General features: G+C 44.4%; 2 protein-coding genes across 5 annotated transcripts in view; one reads left to right on the top strand and one right to left on the bottom strand.

The window, feature by feature from the left end:
* ANKIB1 (ankyrin repeat and IBR domain containing 1) overlaps positions 1 to 6,149 on the bottom strand; it is a 410,970-nt gene extending 404,821 nt beyond the window's left edge. For 3 of the 4 annotated variants that reach the window (XM_030200246.1, XM_030200271.1, XM_030200262.1), the window contains exon 1: positions 5,485 to 6,149. The gene's annotated coding sequence lies outside the window, so the exon portion shown is untranslated. The remainder of the gene's footprint in view (positions 1 to 5,484) is intronic. The other variant, XM_030200254.1, reaches the window with a different exon arrangement.
* A 69-nt stretch (positions 6,150 to 6,218) lies between these two features.
* Positions 6,219 to 18,436, top strand: part of KRIT1 (KRIT1 ankyrin repeat containing) — a 196,413-nt gene continuing 184,195 nt past the window's right edge. The window contains 2 exon segments of the mRNA XM_030200232.1: positions 6,219 to 6,298; positions 10,287 to 10,438. Of these exon segments, the coding sequence (XP_030056092.1) occupies positions 10,337 to 10,438 (102 nt within the window). The 5' untranslated portion in view covers positions 6,219 to 6,298; positions 10,287 to 10,336.

Genomic DNA, 18,436 nt, shown 5'->3' with positions numbered 1-18,436 from the left:
ATGGACCATTGATCTGATCCAGTATGGCTATTCTTTTTGCTCTAAAAACGTCCAGGGCAAAAAATAGGACTTTTTGGCTAGACCTGTTTCAATAATGACTAAGTGTAAAAAAGGTACAAAATACAACCCGTTCTCTATGTCCTAGCAGGGGAGAAATATGACCTATGAAGCACTGCTACAATTTTTTAAATCTGTGGATGAATAAGTCATCAATCATCTCAGGATTCAGTCTAGCTCTCCCATTTTCCAGTCCTTCCTGCAATAGAAAATGTCTTCTCAGATGATGTGCTGGTAACAGGAATGCACAGGATCCCCCATGCAAATGTTGACAGTTGTGGCCAGCACTTTTGTTTGTTTTTCCAAAAAATTAAATTGTCTGCATCACTCGAACATAAATAACTGTCCAATTCATTGACAGTTTTCAAAGCAGAGAATGACACAGGAACAAAGCTTGTTCCCATCCCCGTGGACTTGGTCCCTGTCCCCACTCCATTCTCTACACAGATTCCATGTTGTGCAATTAGACAGAAGCAAGTTACATAGGTTACTATATAACTTTCTAACGCCTATGTTCTTTGAAAATGAGCACCCTAGTTACTATTAACTGGGGTTAATAGGAAAATAACACATTCTAACAGCAGCCCATGCTGATATCTGCCCCCTTAGTGTTTTGTTACTTAACCACAGTAAATCCATAACTGTATACTTAGGGATGCCAATTTTTAAAAAGCATTCCAGAGGTGACCTTTATAGACTAGTGATCCCAGTGTTGATGCCTGGCAAAATGGTGGAAACTATAATAAAGAACAAAATTACTGAACATATACATAGGAATGATTAACACGACAAAGCCGGCATGGATTTAGCCAAGGGAAATCTTGTCTCACCAATCTGCTACATTTCTTTGAAAGGGTGAACAAACATGTGGATAAAGGTGAACTGGTCGATACTGTGTATCTGGATTGTCAAAAGGCATCTGACAAAGTACCTCATGAAAGACTCCTGAGGAAATTAGAAAGTCACAAGGTAGGAGGTAATGTACTATCGTGGATTAAAAACTAGTTAAAAGATTTAAAAAAAAAACAGAGAATAGGGTTAAATGGTCAGTATTCTCAATGTAGAAGGATAAATAGTGGGGATTCAAGGTGTCTGTGCTGGGACCGCTGCTTTTTAAAATATTTATAAATGATCTGGAAATGGAAATAATGAGCGAGGTGATTAAATTTGCTGATGAGACAAAGTTGTTAAGTCACAAGAGGATTGTGAAAAATTGCAAGAGGAACTTACAAGACAAGGAGATTGGGCACCCAAATGGCAGATGACATTTAATGTGAGCAAGTACAAAATGATGCATGTGGAAAAGAGGAACCAAACTATAGCTACGTGATGCAAGGTTCCACATTAGGAACCACCACTCAGGAAAAGGATCTAGGTGTCACTAATGATATGTTGAAACCCTCTGCTCAGTGTGCAGAGACATCTAAGAAAGCAAACAGAACGTTAGGAAGTGAATGGAAAACAAAATTGAGAGTATTATAAAGTCTTTGTATTGCTCCATCATGTGATCGCACCTCGAATACTGTGTGCAATTCTGGTCACTGCATCTCAAAAGATATAGCGGAATTAGAAAAGGTACAGGGAAGGGCAACAAATTATAAAGGAGATGGGACGACTTCCCTATGAGGAAAGGTTAAAGAGGCTAATACTCTTCAGCTTAGAGAAGAGACAGCTGAGGGGAGATATTTGTTTACTTCTTCCAAATATACAAGGACTAGGGGGCATGCAATGAAGATAAGTAGTAAATTTAAAACAAATCAAAGAAAATATTTCTTCACGATGTAATTAAACTCTGGAATTTGTTGCCAGAGAATGTGGGAAAGTAGTTAGTTTAGCAAGATTTGAAAACAGTTTACACAATTTCCTACAAGAAAAGTCCAAAAGTCATTATTAAGGTGGACATGGGAAAATCCACTGCTTATACCTGGGATAAGTAGAACAAAATCTGTTTTAACTCTTTTGGGATCTTGTCGGGTACTCGTGACCTAGATTGGCCATTATTGGAAACAGGATACTGGGTTGACGGACTTTTGGTCTGATCCAGTATGGCGATGTTTATGTTCTTATGACCCAATTTACAATGGGGAAAGTGCCTTTGGAGAATAAACATATATTCATACCCTCTACATATCTAAACTATATGCATATGCAGATTGTAAGGGCACATATGTTATCACTGGTATTTGTGCACAGAAATATAAATGCAAAAAAATAAGAACAGTTGTGCCAATGTAAACATCAAATGCATTAATAATGACACATACATGGGTGCTGAGCTAACTGAGCTGGGATCCTGGAAAGAGTACAAAAAACTGGTTAGGAATTAAATTTCAGCACAGTCACCCATTATGTACCTTTTACTTCATGCCAGCACACTATTTCGGTTTCTAAGAGTCCAACAAAACTGAGCATGATCAAAGTTCAAAAGCATCATGTCAGAAATTTACTTAAAGGATTAACAGGCAGGCATGGGTTACACAAATTAACAGTATTTTTGGTTCCTAACATTTCCTTTTATGCTTCAACTCTTACAAACTTATAAAAAATAAATGTATTTGTATCGGAAATACTGCTCTTTAAAACCACACGGCACAAATGGTAGGAAACTCACTAGAAGGTATCAACAACTAAGAGAAGAAATTAGACTGTATGAAGTGCCAAGCTGGGCAAGGGTCAGACGAAGCCCAACATCTTGGCTCCAACAGTGGTCAGTCTAGGCCACTTAAGTACCCTTAAGTCTATTCATGTAGTTTTTCCAGGATGTAATAGGTGGGGGAACATGCGGGTCTATCAACTAAACTTCAATAAAACTCAAGTTGAAGAGTCATACTAAAGAGTTCTAGTTTAACACAGATGTGGACAGACAAAAAGCTATCCAGGAATATGCAAGTGGGAAAAACATATAGCTCCGTTTGCTAAGGCTGCCGTGCACTACATATATAAGTACATAAGTAATACCATACTAGGAAAAGACCAAAGGTCCATCGAGCCTAGCATCCTGTCCCCGACAGTGGCCAATCCAGGTCAAGGATGCACATTACTTTCCCCACTTTACAGTTAGGATTGTACTTGCCACTCTGTGCAGTTTACTACCCCCTTCATGCCCTCTTTTTTGTGAGTTAGTTATGTTTTAGAGGAAATATTCTGTACTTTTATTCAATCCTCTTCCCCTATAGGGATTCTCTGCATCTCACACCATTTTTTTTAAAATTTCGTCATCATTTTCATCCCCACCCCCTCCTATAGAAAAGCATTCCAGGAATCCAACACCCTCGCTGTGAAAAACTATTTCATAATGTTGTTTTTCAGATTCCTCCTTGCATCTTCATTTCACGTTCTCTAGTTCTATAGCCTCTCTGCTTTGGGAAAAGGTTTGTTTGTTCATTTATACATTTCAAGCATGTAAATGTCTATATCACATCTCCCCTATCTCTGCTCTTCACCAGGATATACTACTTCCTATGCCCTTGATTCTCTCCCTTCTGGGTCTATTGCTACTGTCTCCTCCAAACTGGATAAAATTTCAGATGTTTCCTTGGCAATGCACATAGCAACTAACAAAAAAATTTGTCCAATTCTTATAGTTTGCAAGGTGGAATTAATAACAAAGAAGTGAAATAAGGAAATATTAACATTCCTAGTGTGTGCATCTGTGGTGTTTGCATATGTAAATCTCTGTTCTGTGTAGTATCTGTGGGGGAGACAGCTGGAGTTGGTGGGATAGTTTGGATCATGTAGGGCTGGTTGTGGAGTGGGATTCAATTTAGGGCGTGGGGCTTTCACAGGGGGGTAGTTTTGGGGTTGCATCAGAAGTGTGCGGGATGGTGTGGCCTCACAGGAGACATTTTGGGGGCTGGTGTGGCATTGCAGGGGGATATTTTATGGGAGTGGGGGCAGATAAAGGTGCAGGTTTTGGTGACAGGGCACTTTGCAAAGTGTTGGGGCAACTGCAGGTGTAATTTTTGGAGATGAAACAGTTCGCAGCATGGTGTAGCTTCTGCTTAGCAGACATGGGGAGTAGTTTAGGGGCTGTGGAAGCAGTTAGGGAGTTTAGAAAACTATAGGGCTGCACGTTTATTCTGCAATTAATGCATTATTGATCACAATTAAAAAATCAATTACATTGCAGCATCTCTCTCCTCCAAACATCTCTTCTGCTCTCTTCCACTCACAACCCTACCTTGGCGCGATCCAGCATCTCCCCCCTCATCCGCGATTCAACATCAACCCCCCTGCGCTGGTCTACCTTAAAGCTGGTCTTCTGTTGTATCCTATCAGTGGCAGCGTTGCACATATGTTGCTTGTGGCCTGGTCCAAAGCTTTCTCTCTGGCCATCCCGCCCATGCAGAAACAGGAAGTGATATCAGAGGAGGCAGACCAGAGGGAAAGCTTCAGAGCAGACCACAGGCAGCGTATGTGCAACACTGCTGGCTTCCAGGGTCCAACAGAAAATCATCTTTAAGATAGATCGGGACAGAGGGTGAGCTGCAAACCTGAGATCAGAACTGGAAGAGCCACCAGTGGAAGCAATGGCTGAGGCATAGTTAAGAGAAGAACTTGGTGCTATTCACCACCAAGTTTGTCACAGCTCATGGAGGTGCTGGACAATGGCTGGGAGGGAGAGAGATAATGGACCTCAGGAAGAATAGAGTGATATTGGATCTAGGGTGTAAGAGAGAGGGGAGATTATCAGCTCTTTAGGGAAGAAAAGAGGGATGGGATTTGATATACCACCTGTGGTTACAATCACAGTGGTTTACATTGTACATGCAAGTATGTATTTTTATGTGGGGTTAAGGAGAATTCAGTGACTTCCCAGATTTACAAGGAGCTGCGATTGGAAATAGATACCTTTCAATGGTACGATTTAACATTTTAATACAGCCCTGACCTGTAACTGTTATATTTCACGCTTAAATTTCTATACTACAGCAGCTGGAACTCCTTTTCCAAAGAAGTATACTGGAGTCATATTTCGCGTGGCTCTCTGGAACCCCCGGACCAATGTGGTCAATTTTCCAACAATGTCTTTTTACTATTCCCATCCCCACATTACAGGGATCATATTTGTTAAATATTCTCTGCTCCAGATGCTGGAATTCCTTCTCCCATAGAAATCCACTAGATTTTTAAAGATCATTTTTTAATTCCGTACGTCATTTTACCGGGTTTTCCTCTCTATCACCAAGTTTCATCCCATTCCGTTACATTTTTTTAACATGATTTTGCCTCTAGACGGAGAGACATTTTCGACCCCCTCTATATAATTCTCTCCGTCTTCCGCTGGGTTGGAAAGAAAAACTGAAAAAAAAATTAAAAAGAAAGCTAAAGAAAACAAATCAAGATCTCCAAAAACTTCTCTTCCATAGTAACCTGACTTCAACTAGCTCTAATTTAAAAAATAATCATACTTAAAAAGCAACTTACATTTAATTCAACCGATACGATAACAGGGCAAAAGCAGACCAAATGAGGACAACACGCACAGGGAAGATCCTTCTTCTCACAATGCCTTTTCTTACTTTGTTTTGATGACAGGAACCAAAAAAAAAAAGGACAGACATGTACACAGCTCCCGTGGTCAGCTCTGCTGTTCCTCCATTACCGAGGATCAGTCCCACGGTACAGCGGAGACTTTCACTCTCTCACCACACCAAAACCAATGAAAGCCAGGAGAAAGTCTCCTGCTGCCACCAGGGGACGGGCGCTCCTCAGTTGCGCCGGCCAGGGTGTCAGAAAAGCCGGCGAGAAAGCAGCGCCCCAAACTTACTAGCATTCCCGTGGGGATCTTCCAGCCTTGTAAAACAACTGCATTCTCAGGACATGGGGCGGTCAGGCTCCAACCTGTGGCTCCAGCGCCTTTGTTCGAGCTGTACGGCGCGGCACCAACTACGCCGGATATTCCGGAGGCTGATTACCCCTGATCTCTTTTCCGTCAGGACATGGTCCCTCTGACCGCCTGAAGGACAGAGCGGCAAAGAAGCAAGGGATTCAGGACCGAGACAAAGAGAAGGAACGAAAGCAAACAACACAGAAACGACAGCCGGAGCGGTAACACAATCTACCAACTAGCAGACAGGCCACCGACCCGGAAGCAATACGCGCCTCTCTCTCCTCCCGCGGCTGCCGACAACCCGGAAGTATCGCACCTGCGCGCGGATGCCAGAAGCCGAGTGACAGCAACTGCAGAAGACGCTAGCAGAGCGCGAGAGGGAATTGTATTCTGGGCCGCTCGCGGAAGGTGAGTTGAGGTTCTCTCTTCTCTTGGGTTTTAGTCGGTGCTATTTGCGCGTGCCAGTCCTGGAGATAGACGTCCAATTCACACCTCGAGACTAGCAGTTTGGGAGTTAAGCATATATATTTTACACGTTATACTTTCGTTCATTAAGTAAACACGGTTACTGTTTTGATTGTTGTATGCAATCCACTAGGGTGTATCTCCTCTTTCACTGCACTTAGTACGATGCACCGTTATAAAAGTTAGGAAGGCATTATTTCCTCTTTCACTGCACTTAGTCCGATGCACCGTTATAAAAGTTAGGAAGGCTGGACTTGCTGAATTGCGCCTGTGATTCATCGAGTAAAATTCGCATCACCCCGCCCTTATTCAACGGCACTCCATCTCCAAACCAAGGAGGTTTAATGATAGAAGACGGCATGACGTCAACATGCCGAAACCAGTTCCCCTCAGCAGTCGCTCTCTTGGTATGTCATCTGTTGCATCTACCTTGTTGTGCTTTGTTTTATCTCAGTTATACTTAAGAAACATGCCAGCATGTGCAGCTACATATAAAATAGCTGTCAGAGAGCACGTGGAGCTGTGAAAGGATTCAAGGTGGACGGGGGTTCTGCGTGCAAGACAATGAGCAGAGTTGGGGGGGGGGGGGGGGGGAGAGAGAGGAAGACAAACTTGCCCATCAGTATTCAGCCCGCACCACAAGCGATCTAACCGGGCAGGAACCCTTCCTGACCAGTTTCACTCAAACTGCCCGATGCAAAGCGATTTTAGGTGTGGTAGCTGTGTTAGTCCACTTTTAAAGGTAATCAATAGAAATAAAACAAAATAACACATGGAAAAGAAAATAAGATGATACCTTTGTTATTGGACATAACTTAATACATTTCTTGATTAGCTTTCCAAGGTTGCCCTTCGTCAGATCTGAAATAGGCAAATGACAGTATATAAGTGAAACATCAAACATTTCAGTGACAGTCCAACAGGATGGGGGTGGATAGGTGAGAGACAGGAAGAGTCGGGTGGATGAGGGACAGGGAGATATGCATGGAACAGGAGGGTGAAAAGCAGTACAATTTTATGGTTTATAATGGGCTAGAAAACCCAGGCTTGGTCTCAGCTCTCCCGTGAGGAGCTTCACAAGATCTTGTGGGACGTTCAAGTGAAGAACTGGGAGTCCCATCTGTCTGTCTGCCCACCCATGGCTATGCCACTGGCTAGAAGGAATGACAATAGGAGAGATAGTGCTGAGTAAATGGGTGGGAATAGGATCAGAGGAACAGGTAGTCAATTTGGAGGAGGAAAGAAAATGTGCAGGTTACTCTTCAGTGATTTCAGAAAAGGAGGCAGGGATTGAAGGAGTGTTGACAGAAAGGACTGGGGAAAGGAGAGGTGGAGGTGACTTGGTTGAGAACTCAAGGTTAATCTTGTGAACCTTATCATGAAATTACTTAGCCATTGTCTGGGGAGAAAGTGAAGGGGGGTTGGAGGTGAGGGCACTTTAAGGAGAGAGTTCATTGTGGAAAGAGAGTTTGTCAAGTGGATATAGTAATCTTGTTTGGCAAGTGAAGGAGCAGACTGGAAGGAGGTCAGCAAGAATTTGAAATGTATGAAGTCAGCATGGGCACAGGATTTCAGCCAAAGGCGTTCGCACATCGTGCACAGAAACATAGGTAGCGGATTCTAGAGGTCAGACAAGGCTGGGTATGCCTTAGAACGGGGAATGGGAGGAATGAGGGTATCCAGAGCAGAGGAGAGACTAGTATTATAGGAAGAGACAGCCTCATTGACAAACTTGGATAACATAGTGGTTAAGAAGAGGGATGAAACACTGGTGTGGAAAGTACAAGAGTCAATACTACTACTACAAATCATTTCTATAGCGCTACCAGTTGTACGCAGCGCTTCAATAACCTGAAGATTTCTAAATGTATAGGTGGAAATTGGATGGGACTGGAGGGGAGGGTGTTTAAGTGTGAAGGTTATCAGATGATGGTCAGAGAGGGGAAGAACTGAGGTGCAGAAACAGCAGTTTGAAAAGAAGACAAGATCAAGACAGTGGCCATTCTGGTGAGTAGGGGTAGTGGAGCACAGTTGTAGCTTGAAGGAGGATGTTAAAGCTAGAAACTGAGAGGCATAAGAGTCAGAGGGATCTTTAGCATGAATGTTACAACACCAAGAATGAGAGGAGATGAGGGCTCAAGAAAGATGGAAAGGCAGAAGTCAAAGTCAGTGAGAAAGGAAGAAAGGGACTTATCAGGGGGTCAATAAATGACTGCTACTCATAGAGGAGTGAATAGATGGATGGAGTGGACTAACGAAGAAAAAAAGTGAGACTGAAGTGGAAGAAGAGGTTGAAATCTACAAGAAGGTGAGAGTAGTTGCCTGACAACACCTCTGTTGCCATCCTGGCGAGGTGTATGGGAGAAATCCTCCATGACACAGGACAGCAGCTGAAGAAGAGTCTTCAGGGCAAAGCCAAGGCTCAGGTAGTGCAAGCAGATGGAGAGTACAAGAGATAAAGAGATTATTGATGTAGGAAAGTTTGTTGCAGACAAAGCGGGCAGTCCACGATTCACATGAGAAAGGCATAGAAGAAGGGGAGAGGAGAGGAACAGAGATTAGATTGGAGACATTACGATGTGACTTGCATGAGTAGGGTGACAGTTGATTTGGAGGACCAGGATTGAGATTGCTATTCCTAGCAGAGAGTATGGAGAAGAGTAAGAGACGCACTTAGGCTGAATGGAGATGGTTGAATAAAAAGGACAAAAATGTTGAAGCCTGAGAGCTGAGAAGAAGACAAAAGGGATGATGAGGTGATGAAAACAGAAGGTGGTCAATGTGGTCCTTAGATATACAGTGGTTTCAGATGGGATTGGGTAGGGACAGTATCAAAAAAAGAAATTCTATTGAGTCATTGGGAATAGCAGAAAGAAAATAAACCTTGTAGAGAGAAGGAAAAGGGAACTGAGACTTGATATACTGCCTTTCTGTGGTTTTTGCAACTCTATTCAAAGTGGTTTATATAGTATATACAGACTATATATATATATATATATATATATATATATATATATATATATATATATATATATATATATATATATATATATATATATATATATATATAAAATTTACATTTACAGACTGGAGGATGAAAAAAGAAGGGATAAAATTTGAGAGGCAAAAAAAATGATCGGAGGAAGTTGAGAATGAAAACAATCAGTGTCTGAGTGGAAGAAATTAAGAAGATAGGATGAGAGGCAAATGGACAGGAGGCTCTGGACAGCGATCTTTTCTTTCCAAAAATACTAGAATTAAGAGGCACGCAATGAAGATTCAAAATAGTAAATTGAAAACGAAGTGGAGAAAATATTTATTCACGCAACGTGTAATTAAACTCTGGAATTCGTTGCCAGAGAATGTAGTAAAAGGAGTTATCTTAGCGGAGTCTAAAAAAGGTTTTGATGGTTTCCTAAAGGAATAGTCCATAGACTATTATTGACCCATTATTGCCCAATGTTCCCATATGAGAACAAATCAAGTTGTTCACTGTTTCTTCTCCATAAAGGGTGAAATTATTAATTTTACAGGATATCATGACCTTTGTCGATGGGATATGCCTTTTTGAACAGGTTGGTTTTTAGTGATTTCCTGAAGTTTAGGTGGTCGTAGGTTGTTTTCACAGTTATATTACCAATAACTGCCTTCACTCTGTCTAGAAAGTGTCACTAAATTGAGTCAGATTTCAAGATCCTTCTTCACACTTTGTTTGACCAAGGGGTACAGACAGGACACCACGAGTTAAGAATCCCTGCCTTACATCCTACAGTATTCCTGTATGTATGTGTGAGTGTATATGACAGATACACAGATGTTATCTTCCAATATATTGTTTTCTGTATGGTCCTTTAGAAATGTTTTAAATAAACTGTTACCTTACAACATGTTATTTTATGTTATTCTTATTGTGTTGATCTTGTTTCTGTAGGCTGCTTCTGTATATGTCTCCTGTGACTAATAAACTAAAAAAGCAATGCTATGGGAGGCCAAGACAACACTGAAGATATATATGTTGCTGTGATTCGCCCAAAGAACCCTGCAAGCCTCAATTCTCGTGAATATCGTGCAAAGTCCTATGAGGTAAGAAAAAAATTCCATAATTTTAAATTTGCAAACTTTCTGATTGCAGTTAAGGATGCTGTGAAGTAGTGTGGGCATGTGCAGGTTCTTATCAGTAGGGGCTCAGCATGTTGAAAGTGTGTTAGTTCAACCAATCACAATTCAACATGCTCCAAATCCTTTTACAACTGTTGCAGTTAGGTTGGTGGCAGCATGAACCTCTCCACAAAATGGGGATAACTTTGTAAAGCATTAAAGCATATTTTAAACAAAGTAAAATGGCTCATATAAAATTGTACAAGTATACCTGCCAACAAGAGCCTGTGTACTTTTATGTGATTTGTACATAAGTGTTCTTGGGATGTAGTTTAAATGAAGCTGGAGGTAGAATTGAGATGTACGCACATATTCTACAAAGTATGCATGTACATCCATAGAGTACATATATGCTTTTTTATATTCTTTAGAGCAGGTATACCTGCAACTTTTAGGGATATTTTTAGACCCTATTTTCTAAAGAGACATAATGGGGCTCATTTTTAAAGTACTTAGACTTACAAAGTTCCATAGGTTGTTGCTATGAAACTTTCTAAGTGCTTTAAAAATATGCCTCTAAATAGACACCTATATGGTCTTTTTAAAAATAGCATTGCGTAACAGTTCTTCAAAAATAATTTAAGAATAAATTATGGACCATCAGCTGAGAAGACAGGCAACTTGTCACATATAGAAGCTTATTTTCAAAGCACTTAGACTTACAAAGTTACAAACAGGCTTATTTTCAAAGCACTTTGGGAGGCTAAGTTCCATAGGTTTCTATGGAACTTTGGGAGGCTAAGTGCTTTGAAAATATGCCTAATAGTGAACTTAATTGTTACCAAGTACTCTTATTTTTCATCCATAGGTGCAAGTGCTTAACTTCTGTAGTGAATATCTTAAATAGCAACTTAAACCAAATAACAAAAGTATTTTATTAAGAACATAAGAATAGCCATACTGAGTCAGACTAATGGTCTAGCCCAGTATCCTTTTTCTAACAGTGGCCAATCCAGGTTACATGTACCTGGCAGAAACCCAAATAGTGGCACCATTCCATGCAACCAATCCCAGGGCAAGCAGTGGCTTTCACATGTCTGTCTCAATAGCAGACAATGAACATTTCCTCCAGGAAACTTTGTTTTTAAACCCATTATAACAAGATGGCCGCCGTATAGCAGACGCAGGAGCTGTTGGCTCCTGATGCCATCGCCGCAATCTACCGTTGCGTGGCCGTGATCTGGCCAGATCTTTTCGGACACTACCCCGTGTGGGCCGCCGTGGAGCTCTGATCATCTTTGGGTCGGTTCCTGCTTGTTTTTCTGTCACCGTTAGTGACACTTAGGGAGGCCAATGCCGGGAGGGTCCAGGCCTGAAGCGCCGCGGAAAGACTCATCGTTGGGGCTCAGTGCGGGGTTCATCAGCGGCGCTTAACGCTACGGTCCCGTCGCAGGAAGGCCGGCAGCCGTGGAGGCGCGATCCTGTCAGCAGGAGTGGAACACGGAGTTGTGGTATAGAAGGAGGGCTGAGTGATCCCAGAACCATTGACTAGCCTAGCTTAGTCTGCCCTGCTTCTCATAGACGTTCCTGCAGCCCAACCACCGACTATCGGAGGTCTGACCGGTCCACTTTTGCGGTCGGGGCAATCCCTGTCGGCGCTGCCTCATGGTACTGACGATGCCCAGCTGTAGGGGGCCGACTGGCTTTCGATCGCCTCTGGTATCCCGAATTGGTTGAGCCGTCTTCATTTCGTCCTTCGTCCAGCACCGCCTCCTCTACAACAGACTAACAGCTGATGAGCTCTTTCCTGCCGCCTTCACTGTTTTGTCTGCTGGAGAACGGTTCCTAGCTATGATGGGAAAATCTTCATCATTTGGCCTCCCGCAAGATCTGATCTTCTGTGTCTCGGCGAGTCAAGATCTGTTCTGTCCTATTTTTCTTTCCTTTTGTGTTCTTTTCCCTACCTGCTGCTCATTTGCTTAACTTTTTGTATTTATATTCCCTAAGTATTTCCATGTAACTTCGAGTGTCCTCTAGTCTTTGTACTTTTGGAACAAGTGAAAAAATGATTCAGTTCTACATCACTCAGGGTTTTGTAGACCTCAATCATCTCTTTTCCAAGCTGAAGAGCCCTAACCTCTTTAGCCTTTCCTCATTTACGAGGAGTTCCATCCCCTTTATCATTTTGGTCACTCTTCTTTGAACCTTTTTCTAATTCCGCTATATCTTTTTTTGAGATACGGCAACCAGAACTGAACGCAGTTCTGAAGGTACGATATAAAGGCATTATAGTATTTTCATCTTATTTACAATCCTTTTCCAAAATAAATTTTAGCATCCTGTTTGTGTTTTTTGGCCGCCGCTGCACACTGAGCAGAAGATTTCACATCTTTAGTCTGAAAATCCTCTTCCAAGTATTCTCCCCTCAGATTTTTTATGCATTTATCCACTGTCTTTTGGAGTGGAGAAACTCTGTAGCCCTGCATGAAACCAAAATATCTGCCAGGTAAGCCTTTTTCTATAGCTGCCTGAGGCCGATATAAATCAAAGTCTGAATCCTCCATGTTTTCTTTATGCTGGTGTACCAACTCTGTCACATAATTTTGTGCTTGTCTTTAATAAAATCAGTCATTAACTGGAACTATTCAAGGTTGTTAAAACATGTGCGGACTGTGAAATATTGCAGGAAGACCTTAGGACATTGAAAGACTGGGCATCCAAATGGCAAATGAAATTTAATGTGGTCAAATGCAAGGTGATGCACATTTGAAAGAGTAATCCGAATCACAGTTACCTGATACTAGGGTCCACCTTGGAGGTCAGTGCTCAAAAAAAGATCTGGGTGTTGTTGTAGATAATATGCTGAAATATTCTGCTCAGTGTGTGGCGGCAGCCAAAAAAGCAAATAGGATGCAAGGAATTATTAGGAAAGGGACCGAAAACACTATAATGCCTTTGTATCGCTCCATGGTACGTCCACACTTAGAGTATTGCGTTCAGTTCTGGTCACCGTATCTCAAAAACGATATAGCGGAATTAGAAAAGGTTCTGAAAGGTTTTGAAAAGGTTCAAAGAAAAGCAACCAAAATGATAGAGGATGGAACTCCTCTCGTATGAGGAAAAGCTAAAGAGGTTAGGGCTCTTCAGCTTGGAAAAGACACGGATGGGGGGGGGGGGGGGAGATATGATTGAGGTCTACAAAATCCTGAGTGGTGTAGAACGAGTAGAAGTAAATCGATTTTTTACTCATTCCAAAAGTACAAAGACTAGGGGACATTCGAGGAGGTTAGATGGAAACAATTTTAAAACAAATAGGAGGAAATATTTTTTCACTCAACAAATAGTTAAGCTCTGGAACTCTTTGCTGGAGGATGTGAAAACAGCGGTTAGCATATCTGGGTTTAAAAAAGGTTTGGACAAATTCTTGGAGGAAAAGTCCATAGTCTGCTGTTGAGGCAGACATGGAAAGCAACTGCTTGCCCTGGGATTTGTAGTATGGAGTGTTGCCACAATATGGGTTTCTGCTAGGTACTTGTGGCCTTGCTTGGCCATTGTTTGGAAAACAGGATACTGGACTAGATGGACCATTGGTCTGACCCAGTATGGCTACTCTTATGTTCTTATGTAGATTTAACACCAAAATGCCTTTTTGCTGCATCCCAGGTCCAGAGCAGTGTCTTAACTAAATATTTATTTATTTCTCCATGTATAGGCTGCTTATTTACAACAGGCCTGATATTCAGCCAACAGTGTTGAACGTTTTTCCTGAATATTCAAAGCCGAGCCCTGTCCAGGCTTTGGCTTTGACGATCCAGTTAGTTTTGAGCTGGCTAACACATAGCTGCTTAAGTCGATATTCAGCAGTTAAAACGTCAATGGGTAACGCATAAAAATAGGACAGATTTTTATGAGGTCCCGTTTATATGCTAAACCTACCCGCTTAAGCGCTGAATATCAGCGTGTAAGTGGCCAAGTGCTGACTTCGCCCCCAGAACACCCCCCAACATAGCTAGTTTTGAGTTACACACTAACTGCTAATTTCATCGGCACTTAGCTGGTTAAGAGCTGCTAAAAATTAGCGACTAGCCCCAACTAAGCAATTTAACCTGTTAGTAGCCAGCTAAATCGCTTTGACTATTGGCCGGAATGAAAACATTCACAATAAAATTACAAAGTCAAATATACAAAAACAATGTTTCATAATGTCTCTCTTCCTTTTACTCTTTTTACTGATACACAATGGGTGCCAGAAAGGATTGATGCTAAACTCGATTCTGTAAAGGGCATGAGCCCTGATGGCTAGAGACCTTTCTCCAACATCAAGCAGGTCGTTGTAGTCTCACATGTGGACGACGTCATCCGATGGCGGACGCTGACTAGCGAGTTGAAGAAATTTCTAGTAGCATCCCATTACGCATGCACTGGTGTCTTCCCTCCCAGGTCCCTAAGTCTTCATTATTCCACGGAGCTGAAAGGACACATCACTGTCTTCTTCTTGCGTTGCGTATTTTTCTAGTATTCATTCAAGAAGAGCATGCCCCCTCTTTTGAAATGGTGCCGGTGTGCAAGCCTCAGAGCAGCCAGGTCCCCACTACTGGTTCCACACCAACGTCTTCTCAGGCTGCCTCTCTCCCGTCTCCTCCACCTTTGCCGATGCCTTCCTTCCTTCAATGAATGGACTGTACCTTGGCTCCCTTCAAGGTGAGAACATAGTTCCTGTGAGCTGAGGCAGACAGACACTCCCAGCCTGCTCTCAGTACGAAACAGAGAGTGGGGTTAAATGGGCAGTATTCACAATGGAGAAGGGTAGTTAGTGGGGTTCCTCAGGGGTCTGTGCTAGGACTGCTGCTTTTTAATATATTTATAAATGATTTAGAGATGGGAGTAACTAGCGAGGTAATTAAATTTGCTGATGACACAAAGTTATTCAAAGTCGTTAACTCGCGACAGGATTGTGAAAAATTACAGAAGGACCTTACGAGACTGGGAGACTGGGTGGCTAGATGGCAGATGACGTTTAATGTGAGCAAGTGCAAGGTGATGCATGTGGGAAAAAAGAACCCGAATTATAGCTAAGTCATGCAAGGTTCCACGTTAGGAGTTACGGACCAAGAAAGGGATCTGGGTATCGTCGTCGATAATACACTGAAACCTTCTGCTCAGTGTGCTGCTGCGGCTCGGAAAGCGAATAGAATGTTGGGTATTATTAGGAAAGGTATGGAAAACAGGTGTGAGGATGTTATAATGCCGTTATATCGCTCCATGGTGCGACCGCACCTTGAGTATTGTGTTCAATTCTGGTCGCCGCATCTCAAGAAAGATATAGTGGAACTGGAAAAGGTGCAGCGAAAGGCGACTAAAATGATAGCGGGGATGGGACGACTTCCCTATGAAGAAAGACTAAGGAGGCTAGGGCTTTTCAGCTTGGAGAAGAGACGGCTGAGGGGAGACATGATAGAGGTATATAAAATAATGAGTGGAGTGGAATAGGTGGATGTGAAGCGTCTGTTCACCAGTGGCGTAGCCAGACCTGACATTTTGGCTGGGCCCAGAGCTAATATGGGTGGGCACTATATATATATATATATATATATATATATATATATATATATATATATATTACTCCGAGGACAAGCATGCTGCTTGTTCTCTCGACTGGGTTGACGTCCACGGCAGCCCCCACCAACCGGAACAAAACTTTGCGGGTGGTCCCGCACGCAGGGCACGCCCACCGCGCATGCGCGGCCGTCTTCCCGCCCGTGCGCGACCGTTCCCGCTCAGTCTTTCTTTTTCCGCGCTGGAGAGAGCCGCGTTCGTCTCTCTCTCTGTCAGCCCCGGAAACCGGATCGCGCTTTTGCCTCGAATTTTCTCCTTTTTCGTTGATTCGTCGTCTTCCTTTTTGGTTTCTTAAAAAAAAAAAAAACGCTAACTTTGTTTTTCCCTCGTCTCTTAGCGGGGGCGTCGCGTTGCGGCCTTGTGGCCGCGCGGTCGATTTGTTTTTGAGGTGTGATTTTTACCGCCACCATCGACGACTTTAACTTCGCCGACGCGATTTTTCCGTCGATGTCCTCGAAGGTCCCGAGTGGAGTTAAAAAGTGTGGTCGGTGCGGCCGGCATATCTCGCAGACCGACACTCACGCTTGGTGTCTCCAGTGCCTCGGGCCGGAGCACGATACCAAGACGTGTACTTTGTGTCTCGGTCTCCGGAAACGGACACAGGTAGCGAGGCAAGTTCTTCGGGACCGTCTTTTTGGAACTTGCGCCAGCCCCTCGACGTCGACTTCGACGGCATTGGTATCGACGGCCGGTTCTTCGGTATCGATGTCCACGAAATCGGCACCGACGGCATCGACCCCAGGAGCACAGGTCCCATCGGCCCGCTGGTCCTCCGGTGAAGGCAGGGGTGAGAGGCCGCGTGGGCAATCGGCCCCGGTCACTCCCTCTACCCAGGGCCCTCGGGACCGAACCCTGTCGGACCCGATCCCTCGAGGCCGAGGGGGATCGACTTCCTCCTCGTCGGTTCCACAAAGCGCCGATGACGGGCACCACAAAAAGGCGAAGAAGCACCGTCATCGGTCGCCCACGACGCATCCGGCTCCCGGCGCCAGGGATGAGTCGACGCCGAGGAAGCGGAAGCGTCGAGAGGAGAGGTTCCCCTCTGTAGTAGAGGTACCGCCACGTCAGCGTGCCAGCACTTCGGTGCAGTCTCCTGGACCTGAACAGCTTCCGGCACCGATGCCTCTACCGGCCCCCTCGCCTTTCCCGACAGCGGGCCTGGACGAGTGCCTCCGAGCCATCCTTCCGGGGATCCTGGAAGGGCTGATGCGCCAGACTGTGCCGGCGCCGGGGGTGCTTGCGCCCTCGGCACCGGCGTGCTCTAGCCCGGTGCCGAGGCCTTCGACGCTGCTTGTGGCGCCGGTCTCGACCGCCACGCAGGTGGAGTCGACGTCGATGGAGGGAGCTTCATCCCCGCCGGAGCGGGAGTCCACCGCTCGACGACGCCACCGAGGCCTCGGTGCCTCGACGTCGAGCCGGGCCCGGTTGAGGACTGAGCTGCATGAGCTCATGTCTGACACCGAGGAAGAGGCCTCGTGGGGGGAGGAGGAGGACCCCAGATATTTCTCCTCAGAGGAGTCTGTGGGCCTTCCCTCCGACCCCACTCCTTCACCAGAGAGAAAGCTCTCCCCACCTGAGAGCCTCTCCTTTGCCTCCTTCGTCAGGGACATGTCTATTTGCATTCCCTTTCCTGTGGTCTCTGTGGATGAGCCGAGGGCTGAGATGCTCGAGGTCCTCGACTATCCATCACCACCTAGAGAGTCCTCCACGGTGCCGTTGCACAATGTCCTCAAAGAGACACTGCTTCGGAACTGGTTGAGACCATTATCTAATCCCACCATCCCCAAGAAAGCTGAGTCCCAATACAGAATCCGCTCGGACCCAGAGTTAATGCGGCCCCAATTGCCTCATGACTCGGCGGTCGTGGACTCTGCTCTCAAGAGGGCACGGAGTTCGAGGGATACCGCCTCGGCGCCCCCAGGGCGGGAGTCTCGCACTCTGGACTCGTTTGGGAGGAAGGCCTACCAATCTTCCATGCTCGTGACCCGCATCCAGTCTTACCAGCTCTACACGAGCATCCACATGCGGAATAATGTGAAGCAACTGACAGACCTGGTTGACAAGCTCCCGGTTGACAAGCTCTACCTACGTTCCTGTACCCGCTCCGCCGAACGCCTCTGGCGGAAATCTCGGGCCCTTGCTGATTTCTTACACTTTAAGTTCATGCTGACCTCCTTCCAATCTGCTCTTTTACGTGCCAAACAGGATTATTATATCCAACTGACCAACTCTCTTGGCTCTAATCCTCGACTTCTCTTCACCACATTGAACTCTCTCCTCAAGGTGCCCCCTCCCCCAACTCCCCCATCATTATCTCCTCAGACCCTTGCTGAATTCTTTCACAACAAGGTTCAAAAGATAAACCTT

Source organism: Microcaecilia unicolor, chromosome 1 (genome assembly GCF_901765095.1).
Source record: "Microcaecilia unicolor chromosome 1, aMicUni1.1, whole genome shotgun sequence".
NCBI classification, from domain to species: domain Eukaryota; kingdom Metazoa; phylum Chordata; class Amphibia; order Gymnophiona; family Siphonopidae; genus Microcaecilia; species Microcaecilia unicolor.
Note: the sequence above shows the minus strand (reverse complement) of the source record. Positions and strands in the feature narration are given on the sequence as shown.